Raw genomic sequence first — 25,872 nt, forward strand, 5'->3', positions numbered from 1 at the left:
TTTTCACAGCTATAGACAGTCAACATCACCAGAAACAATAGAAATCATGCCTTATCATGGTGGATAGGTCTGAAAAATGTCCTATCCTTAAACTTCAATCTCAGCTGTAGAAAAATCAGGATTCCATCTTAAGCGCCTCTGTAAGATGTTTACATGCAATACTACATCGGTATCGCTTGCAAGTAGAAAGGTCTCATCAAGATTAGACTATTGCACAACAATATATCATGGTCTTCCAGACTCAGCAATGTAAAAACTGTAAAGCACGCAATCTTTAGCAGCTAGGCTACTTTAAAGCCTCAGATCACATGTATCCCCCTCCTCCCCCAGTCTTTTGGAAGAAAAACCGGTTACCGTAAATCAGGATTCTTATACCTGGAACCCCAAGTCTCTTCACAGAAACAGACCCCCAGAGCTAATGGCCCTTCAATGTAAGTAATTTTGGCCTTCTCGTATGAATCAACCAACAGGCTGACTATTCTGAATTAGTTCCAAGCAAGACTAACGGTTCGAGGTTTTCTTGTCCGACACTCTTCCTCTGTCAATCTAGTCAATGGGTGTCCGTAAACATTGTGGAAGCCAATGAAAGCCAGGCTCTTCCCTATATAAGCTCCAGTATTTAAATAGAAAAAGTGTGCGCTTCTGCAAGTCATTGATTGTTTGAGACCACATGAGTGACTGATCAAGACTGCGTGAGACTGACCGACTAACTATTTCAGTGCAACTGTAAGAGTGCCTGCGTAAGAGCGAGGGGGAAATGTGCCATAAGTGGCAGGCTGTGACGTGAGGTTACTTTAAAAATAATAAATGAAAACTAAAGGGGATGCCATAGAGGAGGACTGCGACTAAAGTAGTAACATGAAATTAAGTTCCAAGAACTATTAGAGAAATTGCTGCGAGAGGGGCAAGTCGTTCTATGCATATCGGGCCAATTGGGAAAGGGTGAGAACTAACACCTATGAAATATGGCCAAAGAATAATTGTATGATGTTTCATATTGACCCAGTCTTTACATAGAGTATGCTAATGAAATAGAATCGGTGCCAAAGGGGTAGAATGCGCAAGTCCTGCTCAAATATTGTCCCTTGGCTAGACAGCTATGAATCAGGACAAAGCTGCCCACAACTAGATAGGATATTCTCCCCAACAGCTGCTTCACCTCAGCACACTGCCAACATGTTGCGAGTGCTTTAAAGCTGCTTCTAAAAACCACTAGAATATGGCTCATCATTCATCAACTAAGCAAGTAGTCTTTAGGCATTTTGCACCCGCTGACTTGGGAGCCAATCAAGGCTTGCAGAAGTACATTTCCAAAGTTGTTGTAGCAGTGTTCCACTGCAACAGGTGTCCTTTCGATTAAACCATTAAGGAAACACCACTTCGTTTCACTTTAGTCCAAACTGGTCATGGAAAGTAACGATCCATTTAAAGAACGTTTTCAAGTTGGGTTAGTTGACGGTGTAAATAATGCTGGTAAGAGTTGCCCAAACAATTCTACAATTTCAGACATTTATAAAATAAGGACTAGGAATTTGTTTTTGTTTTCTCCTAAACTCCACACTCAGGGGTTAAAAACACACAAAGGAACAAAAAAATGCAGGGTTTAATAGGAACAAGAACAAAAAACATAAAATAGATTTGGAACAGAAAACGTAATGGTCAAAAACCAGGCTGGTAGCAATGCAGTAGGGAACCAGTTAAAGGTGGGTTTAGTTCTTCGTTGAAGAGAAACAGTCCCTGGTTAGACTGAACGCACACATTCATCTGTCCAGTTTATGCGGTTTGTAGTGTGGAGGAGGGACTTCTGTTAGGGGTCACTTGGAAAGAATGCAGTTACATTTAAGGGAGGACATCAAGAAGGAGGGTCTGATCACGCAATCTATACCTGGAGGGCCAGTTGATGAGAGAAGGTGTCTCCCCATCAGAATCTTTCTGGAGAAACCACTCTGGTGTCGATTTGCCTGAGCCGCTACAGTGTACAAAGCAAAATACTTCAGACATTGTCAAGTCATCATCATTCACATTTAATGCTTTTTGAAAAGGCGTACACTGAATTGCGTTTTGTACAGGGTTTCACACATGGTCATTTTGGCCCCTATACCGGGGTCAAGATAAGGTGTAGGCAAACAATCAGGGGCGCAGCAAGTCATAGGATCATACTGACAGTTTATGATCTTTCCATCGAATATTTTCCATCGAGGGTCTTTTCCATCTAAAATTTTGCATCGAAAAAATGTGCATCAAATGCTTTTTTTCATTCTGGTGGCCACCTCCATCCCCGTTTTTTTACCCTTTAAACTCCTTAAAAATAACCGTTTACCCTTTAAAAGCATGCATTTGATGCATATTTTTTCGATGCAAATCCCTCGATGGAAAGTAATTCGATGAAGTCCATCAATGTATTCACCAGATACCCATACAGACTAATGGTGGGAAAGTTAGAGTCACAAATCAGAATTCCTAATTAATACCTGGAAGGTTGCACTCGTGCATCTTGTTCAAGAAAATTCTTCTAACACTTCAAATACACAAACCAAATAGCCACTCCAGTATCTAACTGAATCTTCTAGGTAAAAACATTCTGGCTTCCGTCATGCATTCATTTTAGATGGATTGTGGGGTGCTTATAACCTGCAATAGTGGAGTGGGATAGCAACAACTGCCATGACCATTCGGCATTCTGTGATGAAAAGCACCGAATTTAGCACAAAGTGGGCTTCTAAAATGATTTGATTTGGATAGCGGCCCATCGCAGATTTGGCTTCGGCAAACTGTAGCAGACATTTCCGAAAATGGCTGCCTCCATTTATTGTGAATTCACATATCTGGTGAACTGAGGAGGTTTGCATGTGGATAGGGGGCCATTTTGCTTTATATAGATGTCCATGGAGCTTAGGGGAAGAGATTGTGATTTAGCACTGCATTTGTTACAAGAAAACACAATCTAAGACTAGCCCATCAAGTTGCTTACAATATGGTCACCAACAACGACTGAAGTGTCAAATATGTTGCACAAGCCACTGTATGGTGTCCAACTGCAGTACTGGAATTGTTTTTTTTCTTCACGTCAATCACCAATGGCAGCCTTGTTGTAAATGTGCCATCATAGTTGTAAAATAAAAAAATCGTGATACATATAGAAAATATTCCTTGCTCTGTATCCAGTGGTAGGTGAGTTGTAGTGATTGTAGAGTTTGTTGCTTTTGGGTGATTTCTTGGAGGGCTTTGTGATGATAGTACCAGAACAGTAATCAACAAGCTAGCATTAATTTACAAATGTTTGCATCTTTCAGGGTTCACTCAGATGTTGCTCATTGTGGATGATGGTAGAAGCGGCCTGTTTACCAGACTCCAGTCACTGAAGTTTCTGGAAAATTCTAACGCAGTTTAAGCCTTTACACCAACGGTGGTGTTTGCAGGTGTCTTTATACTAGACTGTGTTGTCCAGTACAGATATCCTGCAGCATAGTTAATATCCAAGAGCTTTAAGTCAGTTGATCGCATGCATCTTCACCTCCAACTTGCACCAACTGGTAGCTATGCCTCACTTGCCAAAGACGCACAACCCCCACGTCCTTCACAGTCCACATAGGAAGATTGGCCAAATAGGTACCAATCCCAATGAGGGAATTTGATCAAGGTCAAACAACTAGGACAACTTCACGAACACTCCAGTTCGAAAGACTTCACGGTCATGGCTTTGAAGCAGCAATGATAGCAAACAATGCCCAGTACGATCATACATGCAGAATAAAGTACAGCAATACTTAAGAGCAGAAAGACGCGCACTCAATATAGAAGGTTGCAGTTATGATGCACTCACTGTAAACACCAGTGCACATTTCGGTACTGAAAAAGCAGTCCAAGATGTTTTTTTCTGTAAGCAACTGCTGCAACAAGGTCTCCATGAACAAGCAACATTCAAAATGGATAAACCCATGAAGGACTGTGCGGAGATTATTTGAGACATGGTACTGATAGGATGACGAGCTGGAAACTGGATCGCCATTGAAGGTAAATATCACAAAGTGCTAATTTGACTGTACAAACGTGCAAGAATCATCAAGTCTAATTAATCCAAGCGCATGGATATAGAAAGAAGCATCAATGTAATGCATCATTTGTGTAGCGCTTTTCACCATTAGTATGGTCACAACACACTGTAGGTTAAATGCCCTTGGGGGACCCGGGTGTGGGGGCAAGTATGGGAAGAAATTAAACGAGGTGCTAGTATGCGTGTGCGCAAAGAGTAACCTTTGCTGACCTGGTCATCCACATTGAGGAAACTGGGTTCGGTGAAAAACAAGTATCAGTCTGGAAGCTGGCCGATCACCTATCAATTTGAGATGGAACAGTTGGGCATCAAAGTGGGCAACAGTGTCCATTATCCATCTGAATGTGCGGCTTCTTTTTCAGTTGCCAGGCATGCAGACAAGGAGCAAGGGTGGAGATGTCCTACTGACATTTGTAGGGGACATAGGTGCAGCTCTCAGCAAAGGCTGTGAGCGGACCATGACAGCACAAAACGTCATCTTGCATGTGCTGCAGAAATTGTGTGCGTCGTGTGTTTGAAAAAGCTTAGCCATTCAATGGCTTCACTAATGGATGCCAAGAGCAATCTGTGCCATCCAATGTTGCTTACCCTGACAAGCATGATCCTAGTCGCTGCCAGAATTAAAAATCAAATGGCAGGTGCACATCTTTGCAACAGGTCATTGTCCAAATTCTGAAGTTCAAGAGTGTCAAAAACAAATGTACACGTCGGACCACACCATCAAGCCTCGTTCTAAAACAGCATTACACAGGAGGCACTAGTACATAGGGTGCTAATGTTACAAACTCGAGAAGGAATTGGTAGGCACCCAGTCCTAGCTGGGCTTGAGCATCTCCTAGGACTGTTCTCGGCTCAGATAGGAAATAGTTGTGGGTGTTAGTTTCACAGAGAAAACAAACATGTCTGTCCCTCGAAAATGCATGGCAATGTACTCACAACTGATGCTGTACACAATATAGACAACAGAAAATAATATCAACTCAGTAGCAGCAACGGAGTCTTTCCATGACATGGCTTTCTCTCATATTCAGCATCCCCCTTTGCCAGGTGAAGGAGTGGTTCGAAGCAGCCATTGTTGGAGGATCTGGGAATGCAAGATCCACACCAATCAGCCATACCACTGCATTTGTGTGCCACCTTACCAGCAGCATCAAGAGGTTGAGTCTCCCAGCTGTTAGGGTGGGGACATTAACCAGATGAGGCTTCGTAGAGCTAACCAAAAGACAATTGTTGGAAAAGAAAATTGGGACACAAGACAACACAGCTTAGGCAGCCTTTAAGGTTAGCCACCAACAACCAGAAACTCTAGCCACCTGCTTCCACTGGTCCACTGCCCATATATACTGGATATGATAAGAAACCCATCTGAGGTCTTCAAAGATGCTATCCAGCATCTAAATATAGATGGACACCTAGGATCCCCCTTTGACCAGACCTTGCTTGCCTTGGCCAAGCAAATTCAATGGAGTTGCCAACAGTTCGATTTTGGATAAATTAGTAGTGACGTTCGGTGCACTCCACATCGAGAAGGTGGCATATACGACACTAGCAGACTGGCTCCAAGGGTTTGGTGGCTGAGTGCAAGCATTGGTTCAGGCTAGGTTTGCGATGACACGGGACAGCCAACTGCTTCTTCAGAGTTGCCAATGTGGCAGGTACAAAGAGAGCTCAGTAGATCATTGCAGCAGCACTGGGAGCATTGCAGTATAGGGCTTATGACAGAATTTCTGAATTACTGATGGTGGAGAAGTACCCGACTTGGATGAGTGGTGCCAGCAGAAAGGTGAAGCACCCAACCAAGGCAGCTCTGGTGGAGATTGTTCAGAGGGCAGTCTACAGAGGAGGACATCTCTGAGGTCAGATACTCCTGCCATCACATGACCTGCGTCCACCAATTAACTGAGATGGGGGGGGGCATAGGGGAGGTCAGAACGGATGGGTTGCATGAGTCATACTGGACAAGACCTCCATAAGCAGTGACAGCCAGTGATAAGCTTGTGTTATGCAAGTGCACAGAGGGTTGCCTGAGACAATGCAAGTGCAAAAAGGCTGCACAGCTGTGTGTGCCCGTGAAGGAGTGCTCACAAAATTAAGTTCCAGTTCAGAGTTGGAGAATGATGCTCAATTATTATAACTGTTGTAAACATTTCTTGTTGGGAATAATGGCCACATTAGTAGAATGATCACATTACTACTGTTGTGCTCGGATACTTTTAAATGTACATCATATTGCCCCCATAGCAGGGTTGCAGTTCACACAATGTGCTTTTACCTATGGGAATTTGGGGTCATCTAAATGTTTGTCTAGGCCGACAAACAAATATAGGCTTTTTTTGTATTCGAAAGCAATTGAGGTTTTACAAATGATTGGTTCATTATGCATTTATGCCTAGAATGTGATGGTTAACTTCCCTTATTGGTATGGTTTGTGAAACGAATAACTGTCAATCACACTTTTTGTTCGGTGACAAATCACTAGGTGTCTTCACTTCTCCCCAGGCAGGAGCCCCTTCCCAATGGCCCCGCTAGCGGTGGTATAATGCGGGAGGACCTCATCGGGAGGAAATCCCTTCCTGTGGACCAAGAGTGATACCCAGATACTCATCCCCATCACAGGTGACCACATTACGGACACCAAGGCACTGAATGAAGTATATCTGGTAATCCAGGCTTGGATGGCCCAACACGAACTTTGTCTCAATGATGATAAGACGGAGCTCCTCATCCTGGGCTCCTCTCAACGGCTTAATAAATTAGATCACTTGTATCAGTCCATCATTGATGGCAATGTCATTAAAGTGTCCAAGGATACTAAAACCTTGGGCATCTATCTTGACTCCACCCTGTCCCTGACAAGACAAGCGAATGCCGTCAGATCAGCGTCGGCATATACCTGCAAACTCATTGCGGCCTGCAGACCTTTTCTGACCACCCCCAATAGCATCACTCTAGCTAGAACGCTTATCATGTCTAAGATAGACTACTGCAGTGCCCTCTATCTGGGGACCAGCCAGGCAAACCTTAAACTGCAAATTACCCAGAATAACGCCATTAGAGCGGCTTTACATATTCCAAGAAACCAACACATCTCCGACATCAGGACTAACCTGCATTGACTCCCTGTCAAACGGAGAATTGCGCTGAAAACACTTGCCCTTCCTCACAAATGCTTGACTAACAAGGCCCCCCCTCTACCTTTCCAACCGCCTTTCACTTCACACTTCCTCCCGACCCCAAAGAACTGCCTAGACACACAGCCTATCTTTGCCTAGATTTAAACTCCAAAAAGCCAGGGGCGTGAGCTTCCCTGTTCTGGCCACTAAGCTATGGAACACTCTTCCGCCCACCATCAGGACTGATCATCATTCAATTCATTCAAATGAAAACGAAATCTTCACTTCTCTCTCAAATCTAATCTAGCCTTCTGCCTGTAGCAATCACCTTGGGTTATCTGCCTCCGCTAACTCTCTCTCGCTTAAATTATGTTCCTATGATAACTGCCTATTGTGATCACCTCAGCTTGACCAAGCCTACACTCCACTGCACATTTCTGTGCTTCCTGTAAGTTTACGCTTGGCGGTCTATTTTTTCTTACCTTCTGTAATTATGTCTATTATAATATACCCTTGTGTACTATACTATAAATTTACGTTCTGGTGTTATTTTGTACATGTTGTTCAATCTTTGTAAATATGCCTACTAAGTTCTTTGCACCCGGATGCCTCTGGGCCTGGCGCACGCTACAAATAAAATAAATACAAATAGAAATACGACCACCTAGAGTACAAGCCACAAGCTCACAACTCCACTGTCCAATCACAAAGTCACCACACTGGTCACAACACCCCACAACCTCTTATTGAGCAATATATACCTCCAAGACAGATCCTTTTGAAAGTACTGAGAAGATAAGTAACTTCAAGTACTGAGACAAGGAGGATGCGTAGAGGCATGAAGATGGATCAGTGGAACTGGGAACAGCGTTTTAGCCTTTCGCGAGGGAATGGACATTGGCAGAGTTTAAAAACCGAATCTGCACGCTGTTGTGCCAGCCCCGGAACAGCAGCAGGGAAGGGGCACATGAGCGGGGAAGTGGCAAAGCCCGGAGAGCAGAAACCACCAGTGGGAAGCAGAAGGTGGCTCTCCAGGACCTGAGGCGAGGCAGTGGTGCAATCTTCAGGTGGAGGAGGACCGCGCATTCCCTGAATCGCATCAATACTGCAAGGAGCCAAACCCAAAACCAGAAACCGCAGGAAGCAGACTACCTCGAAGAGCGAACAGACAGCCAACTCCAGTCACAGGAAGAACCACCGCTGTATGCCGGATTCCCAGAAGGTAATGGCAGCTATGAGCAGGCTGGTAGAGACAAGGGGTGTCAAGGTGGGTCACCAAAGCACACCGTGAGGGTTGCAAGGTCTAGAAAGGGCCCTGGGAGGGTCTGGGACCCTGTAAGGCTTTCTGAGCACTCTCAGCGCAGGCCCAGAGAGGGGTCAAGTAGGGTCTGGGAACCCATCAAAACTGCAGAGTGCATATGAGGTGGACTTCTTTACAGTGAAACCGTTAAAGCATATAAGGGCCTGGGACCCTGTGAAGATAAGCGAAGCGAACTTAAGAGGAAATCTTCTGCCTCAGTAGGGAGACCACTGACCAGCAGAGAAGGGCCTGGGACCCTAAAGAGAAACCAGGGGAAGGGGGGAGTCGTCCCCGCACGGGCACTGTGTTGATTTGTATAAAGTAACACCAGGGGAAGGGTGCAATTCCCCTGGTCCTACTGGAAACTACAAAAGTGCAACCTAGGAGAAGAGAGTCATTCTCCAGGACATTTGATAAAAGACTAGGTGAAACCCATAAACCAGGGGAAGGGAGTCACTCCCCCCTGGTATTTTCTAAGAAAGAGCAATTGGTGGACACTGTTGAAGAATCAGGAGAAGGTAGTCATTCTCCTAAAGGAAGAATATATTGTTAGTTTATTCTTTAGTTCTGGTGTGAGGTTTAGAATAGGGTTTAACAGAGTACGGTGGAACTTTTATTTGACAGATGTTCTGACAGTTCGTTTAGGCGGGGATCCCCCTCATAGAAATGGGGACCGTGAGGTTTTCTCGCTAAGAAATAAAAGTTTATAACTAAAACCATGCCACCTTTGTGTCAGTCTCCTCCTATATCCTTACAGTGCATAAAATTGCTTTTTATCCTGTATTTAATATTTAAATAAGTCAAACAAGAGCAATAATTCCCTGCAAATTACTTCACAAAACATTGTGATCGCTTTTGATTTCCAACCTGACGTTACATAGGCAATCTGCAGTTAGCAGCCGTAACAGCGAATTTACCTTCCTGGTGGCAATTTTTGAAAATGCTCACATTAGGTATCCTTGACCAAATATGCTCTGGCTCCTTATCTGGATCGGTTCACAACATAGCAAAAGCATAGGTGTGCCAAATGTGGTGCTTGCATCACAAAATGCACAAAAGGGTTCCTATAATGCCCAACTACAACAGAATATTGAATAGTAATGACGGTTTATCAAGCATGCACCACAAACTGAAGTGGTTCTCAGAGCTTAAATGTTAGGTGTTCCGCTAAATGCCTTAATATAAATACAAACCATTTCAATGAGGGTCTTGTCAGAAGCTTAAAACAATGAACGAGCACCAATTGGTTTTCTGTCCATGTGTTGGCAAGTGTGATTATCACCCAGCTTGCCGTGTACGGATTAAGTACTGTGGCAAAGTCAGAGTGCAAACATTGCCTCCTTCCCCTCCTCCCCCCACCAGAGAGAAGGAGTGACAGGAGCAGCCCTGAGCTATTCTTAAACCCCCTAAGAGAGCAACTGTTTAGGAAGAACCAAGTCGCAGAGAAACATGGTATTAGGGACTGCATCTACCAAATGCATTAGCTTTAGAAATTAGGTTTAGAAATTCTAAACCTGGAGTGGATTCCGGAATCTTTTATGGATTCAAACAAAAACATGCTATGTGGAAAACTAGCACATCCGTAAAGGACCCCTTAGTTAACATGTGCAGATCCCTGGAGAAAAAAGCTGAACTTATCCCCCTATATACCCACCCCCAGCCCCACACCCCCATTCCACACAAACACACATTTGTGAAGAAACGTTTTCGTCCCTTCCCTGTTTAAGGAGAGAACTACTTCCTTCCCTCCTCCCCCAAAAGAAAAACGATTTTGCACAGGCGGTTTTCTGGTCCTTTGTGGCGCCCTTTCAACACCAGAAAATCACAACACAGACTTCTGTGCAGAGGGACGGCTAGGAGGCAAGGCAGGGACAAGCAGCGCAATGTTAACCTATGTAAATGTCTACTTTAGTTTATAAGGCCCAAAGGTTTTACTTTTGGTTTTTGATTTATCCTTAAAATTAAAAAAAAATGTTAAAGAAGGAAAAAAAAAAAACAGCAATTTGGCACAAATGGCGAATTTCAAAGTTATAAAAAAAATCGTTTTTCCTTAGAGATGAGTTTAATTAGCCAAGTGGACAAGTGTGTAGTCTAGTCAACCGTACACAGAGGTGGCATAGTAGCCACTTAACAGGCATATTCACCCAACAAAATAAAATGGAGTACACTCGGTCCATTATAATGCTACTGCCTGACCCCAAAAAGGACGTTAAGGCAAAAATCTCACTTTGCAAGCAAGTAAATGTAACTACAAAATAATATTTTAGAGCACATTTATATTTTCCCTCGCCTAACAAAAATGATATATGAATCAAAATGGCGGTTAACAACCTTATCACAAATCTGTCAGATATATACCACATAGTATTTTACCATTGTTCATACATGGAATTCTTCAAATTGTCAGATTTTCCTTTTAGTATTAAGAGGACATTAGGTATGTTTCAATCAGACCAGTTTCTCACTATGTGGTCGCAATCCTGGCACTGATGTTGGATATTTGTATTTTTGTAATATTCCAAACTGATTCCATATTTATGAATGAGGAAATCCATTTACTGATTAACAAACTTGCATAAATAATACAGGTAGAACTACGAAGTGGTTGTCAAGTGGCGTGCAGTCGGCAGTACGCGGTGACCAGTGAACATTTTACGACTGTTCAGCACAAGGTGCGTTATTCGAGCCGCTGCTTCACTTGCTCTAATCCAACTGTGCATGCTATTACTTTTGACATACAATTCATGAAGGAGCTTAGGAAATGCTACCACTTATGGAGTGGGGATGTCACTACACTGCCTCTTAATACCCCTCCGTCTAATTTTGTTGAGTACTACCCCACAAGTACCCGACACGAGAAAAATATCTAGCTTCCCTTCTAAAAACAACTATGCAGTGAAGCGGCTCAAGCTTCCTTCCTCCTCAGCCATGGAATTGGTCACACCAGAGGACCTTCCCATGGACGGGACGTACTACTAAATCTCTGGGCCTGTTCCAACAGATCTTTAACGCTGAAGAGCATTTCCCATTCTGTTACTGGGATCAGCCTCGAGACAGAGCTTGGCGCCTGTGATACTGCGGAAGAAAGACTTGTTCAATACGCTAGATCCTAGCTTGACCCAATTCTCGACTGTTTCAGAACAAGAGGACGAGCTGGAGGACTTGAGCAAGGACGACCGTAGCTCCCTTCAGTTTCAGGGCGTCGATTCAAGACCTGCTGAATTCCCTGACATGAGTTTCACGTCTTTATCTGCTCTTAACATTGTGCTCTAATCATTTATTTATTTGTTTGATACTGTGGTACACGAGGTTAAGGCAAACTTTGCCTCCCTGAACGAAATTCGTAGTCTCCAAATAGCATTAAGGACTCAGGCCACCGGATCCCTGAGCAACTCGTTTTAGGGCCGTGGTGCAAATGAGGAGGCCCAGGTGCCAATTCTAGTGCCCAATTCCACTTAAAAGAGCTCTAAGGAGCACTTTCCTGGTGATGAACACGCCATCATGGACCGTGAATCAACTACCCCGGCAAAACCTCAGACTTTGGCTTTTAAGAAAAATATCAAGGGATCTACCCGTCCGAGGACCCATGGGTCGAGGAAATTCCTGAGAACTTTATTTTAGGCCATGCGTTCCCAAACTAGACAGAAGTTTTCAAAAACAAACAGGGAAGGAAGACCTGCCAAGTAACTCGCCTACGTCTCAACCCTTCAGCCAGGGATCCCAAAAAACGAAAACTGGTGACTAAATTGATCATCAACAGAGTGGAAAACCGATCATCTATGGTGCACAAGGACATATTCCGGCAACCAGGGTTGTGGAAAAAACAGAAGGGAAGTGCCCACAATGCTCCTCAACCAGAGTCAAGGCCAGAGACCACTTTGCCCCTCAGCAGGAACTTGAGATCTACACTGAACCACGGTGGTCCTACTCACTCAACCCTTCATTTCACTGTAAACTTCAACATGGAAGAGGAACCAGTGAGGGCTCCAGCGGCCAATAAATCATGAACTCATCTGAACACTGGCTTCTTCTTACAAGAAGAGGCTTCTTCGGCTAAACTTAGCACCGGTCAAGCTATAAAACTCACATGGATTCTACTCATTGGTGGCAAGAGAATGTCAACATTTCGGCTGGCTCCTGGACTCCGGTGTACTTTGATCCAGTTCTTGAGGAAGATATGTCCACGCCATTAAATCAAACAAGACTGTGGTCTCTCCTCTCTTCTATTCCCGAATTGTCCTCTATATCAATCGCCAGACATACATGAAATTAATTCATCTTTTTGACAGAAGTGAACCGGGTAGATGTGTGGCTCACTTCTACTCGAAGTTGATAGAAACTTTAGTGTTCCAACACCAAAAGGACTTTCTGCTTAATGGTTTTGAATGCTGTTATTACAACGTGACTGATCCAGATGGAGCCCGTAAAGATAATTTGTCAACATGTCACTTTGAATATGATCATCGGTGGCACACATTAATCCCAGTCCGACGCTTGGGGCTGGCTTGCTAACACCATGCCACCCATTCCAGCTGTCAGGCCTGGATTCTAGGCCAACCATCCTTTGCCGGAACACTCTGGGACAGGATTCATTTTTACATTGTGATTCTTCTTCTTTGACATGTTTCAAGAAATCTGGCTTTTTGAAAAGCTGGGTATAGATGGCTGAAGGGTAAATTATAAATCAGCTAGGAAAGGAACACAAGGTTGCCCTAAAGGAGGTTTGCTGACTTCTGTCGGGGTTAGTTGTGGTTGGTCGCTCAAGAACTGGTGCTGCAAATCTGAGGCTTCATTAGCAACAGAATTGATAAATCTGGTCCAACTAAAATAGATTTTTTGATCATTAAAATCTACTTTAATTCCATCTGCTCTCCAATTGAAGAAACATTAGAGGACCTAGATAATCTACTCATAAAGTGGGGAAAAATTCACCCTCTGGCACCATTTATAGTAGGGGGCGACTTCAACTGCTACTGTGCAGTTAATGTGGAGGATTCGGATTTTGGGGCAGACTTAAAATTCCAGGATTGTACCAGTTTCCCACCTTAGTGGAACACGGTCCACTGACACACAGTGTAGGGCCTGTGGTCATCTTTGGTCTTAAGATGAGGTTTCAGTCAACAAATTTACTTTTTGGTGGTCGTTGGGCAAAAACACCTACTTGGCACAACATTGGGGCTGACTCGATTATGGACTATTAATTCTTGTCTAGTGTAGAACACAACTGCATTTGTTTCTTCGAGATAATTAAAACTATTTGCAGTGATCATTCGATGCTTTCTCGGACTATCACTGGTTATTTCGCCATTAGTGAATAGTTGTCTGCAACTGGAGTTAGGCCTAGGATCAGGATAGGAAGGAACTTTAACAGCAGTCTAAATGTTTGGTGGGCTGGGCTCTCTGAAGCAGAGAAAGATGCCAGTACCTGCCCTAGCATCTTTAATCACTTGGCCACAATAGGACAGGACTCCAATGCTCAGTCCTATTCCTTCGTACCTATACATTAACCTTTCGGTGCTGCTGTTAATGAGAAAAGGGACACAAGAAGGGCACTCAAGCCATCATCACATTCTGAGATCTCGCTAAACTGTCTTTCCAAGGGTAAAAAACGATTGGACTGGCTTACTCCAGATTGCTCAGGAACTACAAACTCCAGCTCTATATTGATGAAAACCAGCAATTGTTTAGGAAACTTTCTGATAAAGATGTTGGTGCAATATGGAGATTACTTAATGGCACTGCTAAGCAATCAACTCTCCAGGTATGTTGTGTGTCTGAAAGAACCTGGTTGGAATACTTCTTTCAAATATTTAACCCTGAAATGGGGGTGAATGTTCTGGAGAGTGTAAATACCTGGGAATGTGTTTCCTGGGACTTTAACTTTGATAGAGGAGATATAATCATGGTGATCGAGAAGTTAAAATAACAAGAACCTGTGGGCCAGATAGGGTCTCAAACCAGTTCTTTCAATGCAATGCCCCTTTGTGGGCCGACATCCTGTTTAGATTATTCTCTCATATTGCGGCTGGTGCAGGTTGTCCTAGTTCATGGAATAAATCTACTATCGTCCCAATTTTTTTTAAATCGGGGACTAGATCTGACCCAGCTAATTAACACCCGATAGCCTTAATTGATTCTTCAACAAAATTTGCTAAATTAATTTGAAAAGACCTTACTAAGTGGGTGGAGAGCTAGTCCCCTACAAACAGGGTTGAGGAAAGGGGTGGGGACATAGATAGGTGCCCTGGCTCTGTCCATCTACACCTCAGACATAGACGGCACCTATGGCAAATTATACGTTGCAGTCTTAGACCGAACGGCAGCTTTTGATAACATTGATAAAGCCATTCTTTGGAAGAAGCTGGAGAAGTGGGGCATTTGCCGAGGCCTCTTGAGAATGACTCAGTTACTATACAGTAACAATTCCAGAAGTGTCAAATTGAACACACAGGGCGATCTATCTAGCCCCCATCATTGTTACAAGAGGGGTCGGACAGGGCTGTGTTCTAGGCCCCATTCTCTTCAACCTTTTCCTAGCAGACATTTGTAATGAGTTCTTATCATGGGAGGGGTACGCGCCCAAATGGGGGGGGATTTAAGAGTCAATGTTATTGCTTACACGGATAACCTCTTGTTAATGGATTGCACTCCTGTTGGTCTCCAAATACTTCTAGGTTGGGTACATGGAGAGGAACCATCTATAAATTAACCCCCAGAAGTAATTTGTCTTGCCCCATTTCACAAAGTGCAAACTCAAACCTTCCTCCTAGATCCTAAAATCGGACCAAAATTAATCTACCTTGGGTTTTTGATGTCGTCAAAAAAACAATTCCCGCTGCAAAGAGGTAGAATGACAGGAAAACTTGGTACTGTTATTACTCTTATGAAGGCCCTCCGGAGCAAACTTTGTGCTTTCTCTCTTTTGTCACTTATTGAGCTGTACAAAGTAAATATCACTCCTACCACATTGTACAGCTGCAAATTGATGCCTTTTCTTGTCTCAACCTTTCTGGACAGACTGGAAGAGAACATTTGGAAGACTGTAGGTCTCCCAAAGTCCACCACTCCCGTAGGTGCCATTAGACTGGTACTGGGCCTCACATCTTGGTGGGCCAAGTACATAAAATGATGGTTGTCCTTACATTCAGAAATCATGGAGACCGACGGAAATTCCCTTTACCCTTTAGAAGGTCTTTCATGTAGGAGCAGTTGGCTCACTCTTCATTTCTGCTTGGGTTCCATAAGAGATGTGAGAATTTGGCCAGCACTATTTCTTTGGGCTCCTCAGACAGCGATTTTGTAAAAATTTTAAAAACAAATTGAAAAAATCAAAGTCTGGGACAGAATCAATGACCACAATGACTTAAACAGATGGTATTGTTCATATATAACCACCATTTCTGCACACCTTCACGCAAACTGAGGTCTTACTTGCAGAAGTTTCCATCCAAAAAACACAGATCTTATTTTAAATTCCGTCTAACTACCCTGCCTACCTTAGAAGACACAGAGCCCAAATTGGGCATACCCAGAGATCTGCGTGGGTGCCGGTTTTGCGGCTCAGACGCAAATTAATCATTACCCCACTTGGTGCTAGAATGGCCTATTTTCTTGGTTTAGAGAATTAGCCATTTGGGGGCCTTTTTACATTTGACCGCCCGGGTCCTGACTAAAATCCTATGAGAAAAGGTAATGTTTACCTCTAATCAGGCTATATTTAAAGAAATGTTTTTTGTGAATTATTGCCGACATTGCGACTTTACACACTAGAAAAAGAAATGAAAAAGCATGAAAATACAAGAAAAGACAAACTAGTATTTACAAGATACTGACATAATACAGAATAAAACATTTAGCATGGGGAAATAGAATCAAAGGAAAAATTGAGGTATGTTAAGCACTGGTAAAGCGTACTTATAGTGGATCATAATGTCAGCATCATTAAAATGAATCACAAAGCAGGTAGTAGAATCACAATCTAGTCATGGGAAAGATTCACCAAGTAGATAAGGCAAGGGTATTTTCTGTTTCTGTTCGAGAAAACCCAAGTTCCTTTAGTATTTCTACTACTTAAAAACAATACCCTTTCATGAACAGATATTAAGCGTTCTCAGAATGTCCCTGTATACAACCAGTCACTACTGTCCCAAAGCGTCGGACGTCTTAAGCAGAATTCTCTTGTGCCTTTACATATCATGAGGATATGATGTGAAGATTGTCTAATCACACCACCACATAAATCGCATTCATTTCAGCTTGAGGATGCATACATACGATCATAACTTCTGCTACTTTCACAAGATGGAGTCAAATTCTTAGAAAGTCCATCCTTATTTTGGGATCAGGGAACCATGTCAGGTGTTTAGGTAGAAAGTGTTTTGGTTTGTCAAATTTAGAGAGGGATTTAGAAAATGTGTAATTTCTCATCTGGGCTATAGTCGTTATCCAATCTGATTATCACGTAGGTCTATTAAGGTCCAATCACAACTTTCAACAGGTATAGAGCATACCTTTTTAAATCTCTCAGGAGCAAATTTAATTCACTATTTAATTCTTGTAGCACATCACCATATAGAGTTTGAGTGGAGGTTATGATCCAGAATAGATTCAGAATTTTCCAATCAAGAGGTTTTTAAAGATGCTAATCCCAATTTGTATTTTAGGCGCCCAATCGGGTAACTCAGTTGATGTAGAACACCTTTCCACAATTTTCATTTTATGTGTTCCCAATTATTGACTGCAAGTTAGGGGTGGTATCGCACCCATAGAGCAGTGAGGGGACTACTTTAGCCTTGTAAAACTAGATCAATGGACTTGTGGAGAAGAACAAGTTACTTTCTTACCTGGTAACGTTCTTTCGATGGGATGGTCCGACGACGTATTCCATATCTATGACAGGTAATCACCACAGCTGTGCTGCTTCTGAAACTTTTGTCTGCGTCCTGCGTCAATGTGCCGTCGTCGAGGACCTCCTCTGACGTCATCCGATGTGATAAGTAGGACGCACGACGCCCGTAGCCTCAGTTGTAGTTTTTTCCCCCAGAACGTGTGACATTAGTCGACTGCCAGTCAGACACAAAGCCTTGCGGAACGTAAGCTGCAATCGCAAAAGAAATTCTGCAGCGGGGAAGGTAGGGAGGGAGCGATATAGAATACGTCGCCGGACCATCCCATCGAAAGAACGTTACCAGGTAAGAAAGTAACTTGTTCTTCGAGGGGATTGGGTCCTCCGACATATTCCATATCTATGACAGACTCCCAAAGCAGTACCAGAGCAAGGAGGAGGGAAAGAATTTAGAATCAAAATTTAGAATTGCCAATCAAATAGCAGAGCAAAGGACCGCCTTGCCAAAGCCCAGATCCTGTCCTCGGATGGAATCGAGGGAATAGTGACGTACAAACGTATGTACTGAAGCCCAGGTGGCTGCATCACAGATGTTGCGAATAGGAACACCCCTCTGCAGGGCAGTAGATGCAGCCATACCCCTGGTAGAATGGGCACGCAAGCCAGCCGGTGGGTCCTTACCCGCCAAGCGGTAACACTCCGAGATGGCCAAAAGAATCCAGCGAGGCAAAGTGTTTCGTCACAGCTTGTCCCAAATGCTTTCCAGCATAACCAATAAAGAGTTGATCGTCCACTCTGACCCGGGACATGCGTGAAACATAAAAGCTTAAAGCTCTCCTAGGATCAAGCCTATGGAGCCTCCTCTTCCTTACCAGAATGTGGAGGAGGATAGAACGCCCGAAGAACAACCTTCTGGCTCAAATGAAATTCCGAAACCACCTTCGGAAGAAAAGAAGGACGAACTCTAAGGACAACCCTGTCCTTGTGAAATACAGTGAAGGGTGGCTTAACTGAAAGTGCCTGTAACTCACTCTGCGAGCGGAAGTAACCGCAACTAAAAACAGTTTTCAGAGTTAACAGCCTCAAAGGGCAAGAATGTAAAGGCTAAAACGGAGCACCCATAAGAAACTTAAGAACAAGGTTTAAATCCCAACCGGGCACCAGGAAAGGTGACGGAGGGAACACATTAGTGAGCCCTTTCAGAAACTGAAATTAAAGGGATTTTAAAGTAGGAACACTCTTCAGACGAGCGCTTAAAGATGGACAGCACCGCCAGGTAACCTTTAATGGTACCCACTTGCAAGCCCCTGTGGGCCAAAGAAAGTAAAAAGGACAGAACCATGGGGATGTCACATGCAAAAGGATCCACATTCTGAACTTTGCACCAGTCGCAGAACTTACGCCAACAGTACAGAGACTTTGTTGCTGGCCTTCGGGCCGAGAGCAACACCTCCATCACGTCTTCAGGGAGGTCCCAATCCTTATACCTCAACCTTTCAGAAGCCAAGCGTGAAGGTTGAGGGATCTGACCTCTGGATGGAGAACCTGACCCCCCTCCCGTGAGAGCAGATCGTCTCGGTAGGGAAGACGACGTGGAGGACAGATGGACAAGTCGAGAAGGTCCGGGTACCACGTCCTCCGAGCCCACGCCGGAGCAATGAGGATCATCCGGGAACCGAACTTCCGTAACCTCCGCAGCACTTGCGGGATGACGGGGACTGGAGGGAACGCGTACAGCAGTGGGAATGACCACTCCACCACGAACGCATCCAAGGCTCCTTTTGGAGGAAATTCCCGCGAGCAGAACCTCTCGCACTTCCGGTTGACACTGGAGGCGAAGAGATCCTCTTGAGGGGTCCCCCAAAGGGCGAAGATCTCCAGGAGAATCTCCTGAGCCAACTCCCACTCGTGAGAGATCGTGCTCTGTCTGCTCAGAGCGTCCGCCGTCACGTTTGTCTCCGGCCAGATGAACTGCCGAGATCGAAACTTCCTGCTGGATGGCCCAGAAATCGAGCTGCATCGCCTCCCTGCACAGAGGAAGTAACCTTGCCCCCGGCCCCCTTTTTGTTGAGGTAGTGCATGGCCACTGTGTTGTCCGTCAGGATCAGGACATTCTTTCCTCGCACAGTCGGCAGAAAAGCCTTCAGGGCTAGCCTGACGGCCCTCAGCTCCAACAGATTGATATGGAGTCTGGACTCCGACGGAGACCAACGACCGCTGACTGTCAGCTCGTTGGCATGAGCTCCCCATCCCGTGAGGGATGCATCCATCACGATCGTCACCTCCGGCCAGGGAAGCCAAAAAGGAGCCCCCTTCATCAAGTTGCCTTCGACGGCCCACCACAGAAGGTCCTGGGTGACCAAGGGCGGCACGTGAACCAGGTCCGCCATCCTGCCGGAGGACTGCGACCATTGCATCTTGAGTGCCCACTGCAAAGATCTCATCCGCAGGCGAGCCTCTGGCACCAGAAGAATGCAGGCTGCCATGAGGCTGAGCAACCTCAATAACTAACGCTGGGAGCGTCTGGGCATGCTGAAACTTGTGCACCATCTGCTGAATGTGAAGAGCCCTCACCTGGGGAGGAAAACACCGCCCCAGGGAAGTGTCGAGCACTGCTCCGATGTACTGGAGCCGCTGTGTTGGTGTCAAATGTGACTTCTTTAAAATTGAGGGAGAAGCCCAGCCTGTGAAGGGAGTGGCAGGTGACGGACAGATGATCCAGGACTTGCTCGGGAGAGCTCCCCCTGAACAACCAATCGTCCAGTTAGGGGTAGACGTGAATCCCCCCCCTTGCCTGAGATGCGCTGCCGCCACCACAATTAGCTTGGTGAAAACCCTCGGGGCGGAGGTCAATCCGAACGGCAGGACCCAAAACTGAAAGTGTGAGTCACCAACCGCGAACCTCAGGTACTTCTTGTGCTTGGGATGGATCGGCACATGGAAGTAAGCATCCTTGAGGTCGAGAGACACCAACCAGTCCTGAAGCTGAAGGGCCTGGAGGACTTGAGAGTAACCATCTTGAACTCGTCCTTCCTGAGGAGTTTGTTCAAACCGCGCAAGTCCATGATGGGTTTCAATCCCCCGTCTTTCTTCGAAATAAAAAAATAAGGGGAATACCATCCCTTGTTCCTCTCCGCTACAGGCACCAGTTCTATGGCGCCTTTCTCCAGCAGGGCTTGAATTTCCTGCGCAAGGAGCGGATCCGGACTCTTCAAAGAGAGGTTCCCTGGTGGATTGTCGTGAGGCCTCTGCTGAAAGGGAAGACAGTAGCCGTGGGTTATGATCTCCAGAACCCACACATCTGAAGTAATGGCACGCCACTCTACAAGATGCTGCGCCAGCCTTCCCCCAACCGGCGAACCATGGGACCTGGCCTCATGACTGAGTGGTAGCGGCTGTGGCGTTGCCTGAGGGCAAAGAGGCAACTGCCCGAGCGGCCTTGGCACCACGGGTACCCTGTCGTCCACCTCTGGTACCCCTGCGTTGGCCTCTTTGACTGCCAGCTCCTCTCGCTTTACTGAAGGATGAGTAATAGTGAAAGGAACCACCCCCCCATTGCTGTCCCCTAGGACGAAAAGGCAGAGGTTGGCGAACTGCAGCGCCCAACGACTTCGCTGCAGCTTTGGAGTTCTGCAACCTCTCAAGGCTCTCGTCAGCCTTGCTGCCAAAAAGGTGTTCACCGTCAAAGGGCATGTTGAGGAGCCGGGACTGCACATCAGGAGCAAACCCCGACTTCCGCAACCACGCAAACCTGCGTATCACGGTGCTCGCCGCCATGGACCTGCTGACGCATTCAGCCATGTCCAAACCCGACTGAACGGATTCACACATGGCATCCTTACCATCCTGGACCATAGCAAGGAAACCATCCCGTTCGTCCCCTTCGGGAATATGTGCAGCCGCCAACGCAACACAGTTCCACAGTGTGTGTGAAACGAGACAAGGCACACATGGAGTTGGCCGCCTGAAGCACAATACCCCCAGAAGAAAACACTTTCTTCGCCCAGCCGTCAAAACGTTTGTCGTCCCCATCAGGAGGGATGGTAGGGTACGATGCCTGCTTTGCCGGGGCTGTGGCCGCCTGCACTACCAAACTCTCCGGAGTGGGGTGCCTGGTCAAGTAGCAGGGGTCGCTACTGGCTGGACGGTATTTTTGCGACAAGGACCTGCCTACCGCCGGGAGACTCTCCGGAGCAGTCCAAGCCGCCGCCACCCTTCTCTGTAGAGCCATATGAAACGGCACTACCGGGTCAGTTGGGGGACCAACATCAAGGATGTCCGGGAGATCATCCTGCACAAACTCCCCTGGGGGAGCAGACCATCCCAAGTACTCAGAGACCCTAGCCATAAGGTGCCGGTACGAGGAATGGGCATGAGAGCCAGGCTCAGGCCTACAAAACTCCACCTCCGGCGAGGTGTCCAGTCCACTGGCATAATGCAGTGACTGCCTCAAATTGTCAAATTGGCTATGGCCCGAGACCATCTCATCTGGAACCTGACTAGGAACCAGGCCATCAGAATCCTCATCCACCTCTGAAATATATTCCAGGTGGTGAAAAGAAGGCACCCGAGAGTGCTTGCTCTTAACCAGAGCCTTTCTAGGGGGTTCCCCCGTGCCACGGGGTACCTCTGACACCCCGGCGTCGAAAGGCGTCAAGTGAATCGGCGCCGGCGTCGAGAGAACAGGCATCGGCGCCGAGAGGATTGGCGTCGACATCGAGTAGATCGGCGTCGACATCGAGTAAATCGGCGTCGACGTCAGATGCAGTCCTCGAAGCCGGAGCTCCGAGCGTGTCCTTCGACGACCTGAGGGTCAACGGCTTCGACGACTTCCTCGGAGCCGGAGCCTCAAGAAAGCCTGTCGACGCCCTTGACGCCTCAGGCGTCTATGTCTTCCTCGAAGACATCACAGGTGCACGCAGTCTCGAACGCGTCGAGCGCCGGGACCTGGAACATGTACGTCGAGAACGAGCCCTCTTGTCCGAACGGGACCTCTCCCGTGACTCGTGCCGACCACTCTTGTGAGCGGTGTCTCGCGACCTCTCACAGCCGACCCCACTCGGGGGCGCGGACAGCTTAGTACCCTGTAACTCGCCAGCATTTTCTTCCCGAAGGAAGCCCATTCCTCCGGCGTCGCACGGCTGGTGGGGTAAGCGACGTGCCGGGCAGAGTCCTCAGAAGAGGACCCGGAAGACGACCGCTGTCGGCGCTTCCGAGAATGCCTCGAAGAGGCCAAGGAGTGGCGGGACCGACTCCTAGAAGGAGACCCACGAGACTGCCGACGACGACGCGGAGAGTCACCTCTCGAATCGTTTGTCGAAAGCCCCGCAGACTTCGACTTCCGGGGCTTGGGCACCCGACCTACCGACAACAACTTCTTACGTTCCCGTAAGGCTTTGGACGTGAGCGACTGGCAGTCGATACAGTCATCCGTGTCATGGGCCTCCCCGAGGCACCAGAGGCAGGCGTTGTGCGAGTCCGTCACCGACATCTTGGACCCACACTCCCCGCAGTTCTTTAAGCCCGGTGTAACGCTCACCTGATTCCCACGGAGGCGCTGACCCAAACTGGACTGCTACAGTTGCCTCTATGACTATGATGAGGCGTAGAACTCGGAATACGCTCTGGGCAGGACCTCCGAATATTGACTGTCTGGCTTGTAAGGTGAGTTTTCTGCAGGTGGAAGAAAAAGGGGTAATTACAAACTGGTTGGATATGTTCTCCCACCAATCTTCTGCTTTTCCCACTTCTTGGTTCTCGACTGGTCTCCACGAACTCTCACCTTTGGTTTAGTAAAGCCAAGCTCTCCATCCTGCTTCTGGTGCAGGGGCGCGTGGAATCCAGTTACGTCACTGGATGATTTCAGTGTTTAGGCTCAGTGTCCTTTTGTGGCTTGTAATAGTCCTTCAGGTGCCGAGGAGCTGTTGGCGACACCACCACTGCTGTGCAAGAAGAGGCTCGTGAGTATAGAAGATCTGAGGCCGCTTCTGAAGGAGCACCCTTTTATAATGTCCTTTTCTGTCTTTCAGGTGCCGAGATGCTGTGGGCGATGCCGCCGCTGTTGCACGTGCGGTGGCACGCAAGTATAACTGAATTGTGACCGTTTCCAAATGGGCGCCTCTGATAATGTCTTTTCCTTCCTTTCAGGTGCCGAAATGCTGAGGGCGATGCTGCCGCTGCTGCGCACGAAGAAGCGCGTAAGTATAACTGAGTTGCGAACCCTTCGGCTCGGACACCACTAACAATGTCTTGTCTTCCAGGTGCTGGGATGCTGCCGAAGCGAAGGCTGCGGTGAACTCCGGTGTGATCACGGATGGATAAGGTAAGCGAGCGCAGCTGCGAGCGTGTTGCCCGTTTTCTAACCTTATGTCTTTATTTGCAGGTTGTCGGAGACTGGACTCTTGTGGCTGAATTCTGGCGAATAGATGTTCCTGTGCCTTTTCTTCATCCACAGGTTGCTGCTCGAGAAGCTGAGGGTGTGTCTGGACCTGGAATGCAGGAGCCGACTCGGTGACCGTCCTACTGCTGTTGCAGAATAACGCAAAGCACGTGAATTCTGTCGGGCGTGGTTTAAATAGTGGAGAAGTGCTTTGGTGCGTATTCTTCCTCCAGCCTCACCCAGGTAAGAAAAGAGTTCCAGTGTCAGAGGATTGGTCCCTCCCAGCCAGTGGCTGGGACTTCACCCAGCTTGGATTGTTCTAGGTGAGTATGCAGCATGGTCTGCCACAGGTAAGTCCACCCAATCACTACTGCACACTAAGAATATGAGCCCAGAGCCCATGGCGCCGGGACTGTGGTTCCTTATGAGCCTGGCGCCAGAGGCGCCAGGACATGGTCCAAAGGGCCCCTGTAGGGGTCTGCTGGAACCGGGGGTGTGGATGATGAGCCTGCTTCCGGGGACGCTGGGCCAGTCTTGGCTCCTCGGGAGTAGCGCTCATGACACCCGGACGCGGGGTCGAAGACAAAGTAGAAGACATCTTCCTACGAATTTTCGCACAAAAACTAACAGGTTCGAAGAACAGAACTCCAAAGAGTCGAGGCGTAACTGAGATTCACGAAGCAACACGTTCGCGGAAAAAACGGGACTGAGGCTATGGGCGTCGTGCGTCCTACTTATCACATCGGATGACGTCGGAGGAGGTCCTCGACGACGGCGCATCGACGCAGAAAAAAGTTTCCGAAGCAGCACAGCTGTGGTGATTACCGGTCATAGATATGGAATACGTCGGAGGACCCAATCCCCTCGAATGTATAGTATGTGGAGTATATTTTTTTTCATTTGTGCACCAAATTTAATGACTGACGTTCGGATCTAATTCTGGACCACCTTTTCACTGGGTGGATCTTACCTTGATGCCTAGGTAAATAAGGTATTTTACTATCGGGATTGATTGGTTATGTAATAAATATCAGAATTTGGGATTTCTCAGGATTCACCTGCAGGTTTAGTGCAGCATATGACTCGAAAGCATTCAGTAGAAGCTGCAGACCTTTTGGATTGAAGTCCAGAAGGATATCATCTGCATGTGCGATCCACTGTAATGAGTGGGGCCAGATCTTGAGCCTTGTTAATGAGTGTGGAGCAAAGGCTGCAGTGAAGTTTGCTAAATAGAGAATATAGAGACAAGCAGCCGAAATGCACCCTTGCCTCTCTCAATTTGTTTGCTATTTTCTCTGTTCAATTAGCCTGGGCATCGAGGTGCACTTTAATAGAGGAGCTTCCATAAAGGGTTTTATGACAGCTAGCAGAGCCAGTCTGAAATTTACTCAGTATCCCGTTTTTTGATATCCACACTCTTCGAGATCCCTTAAGACAACTGAGGCAAATATTTTCCCCGTCTACTTCTAACAGGGCAATCGAGTGGTAATTTGAAGGGAATTCCGGATCCCTGCACTTGTATATGGGTACTATTATTGCACTTTGCCATGAAAATTGAATTTTCTGGCATCTAAGACATTCCCTGAAGACCAACGTCAAGATACCGGCCCATAGGTCAATATCAGATTTTAAGATGGCAGGCTTTAATAATTGCCTTGACATTGCAAGAGGACATTCTCCAGTGTTTGACCAGCAGAATATCTGATGGGGGAAGCAGCGTGGAGGGAGATTTGAGATTAGCTACATGCTTAAATACATGAAGACACTTGTAATCGTACTCAAGTGTAAATGTTTCTTGCAATCTGTAAAACACTTAAAATAAATATTTTAAAAATGAACTAGACCCAGCTATTCTCAAGTTGGGATGAAAATAACATTTTAGGGAACACAAAAATAATGTATTTACTTTTTTCTACAATTTGTTAAATTGTGGTGAATTGGTAATAAAATAGAATATTAGATAGGCTGAACAAATACACTTGGATGGTTAGTTGTTTAAGCTATTAAATATGGTTAAGAAATACGCTTAATGATTTGAATTTACTTTGCAATTACTTGTCCTAAAAACATATTGAATGTGTTAAGTTCTTTTCTCATAGGCGTGTGCAGGATTTTCCACTATGCCTTAAATAACAGACATTTGATATGTGAAACTTGCTAGTCTAGAATAAGGCACCATTT

The 25,872-nt window shown here is 46.2% G+C and overlaps 1 protein-coding gene across 5 annotated transcripts in view; it reads right to left on the reverse strand.

Annotated features, from left to right (window-relative positions):
- SVIL (supervillin) overlaps positions 1-25,872 on the reverse strand; it is a 950,451-nt gene that overhangs the window by 634,493 nt on the left and 290,086 nt on the right. For all 5 annotated transcript variants that reach the window (XM_069648084.1, XM_069648081.1, XM_069648082.1 and 2 more), the window contains one exon: positions 1,886-1,969. In XM_069648084.1, coding sequence (XP_069504185.1) covers positions 1,886-1,969 — 84 coding nt within the window. The remainder of the gene's footprint in view (positions 1-1,885; positions 1,970-25,872) is intronic.

The sequence above is a fragment of the Ambystoma mexicanum genome, chromosome 2q, assembly GCF_040938575.1.
Source record: "Ambystoma mexicanum isolate Mex_15411 chromosome 2q, UKY_AmexF1_1, whole genome shotgun sequence".
Classification (NCBI taxonomy): domain Eukaryota; kingdom Metazoa; phylum Chordata; class Amphibia; order Caudata; family Ambystomatidae; genus Ambystoma; species Ambystoma mexicanum.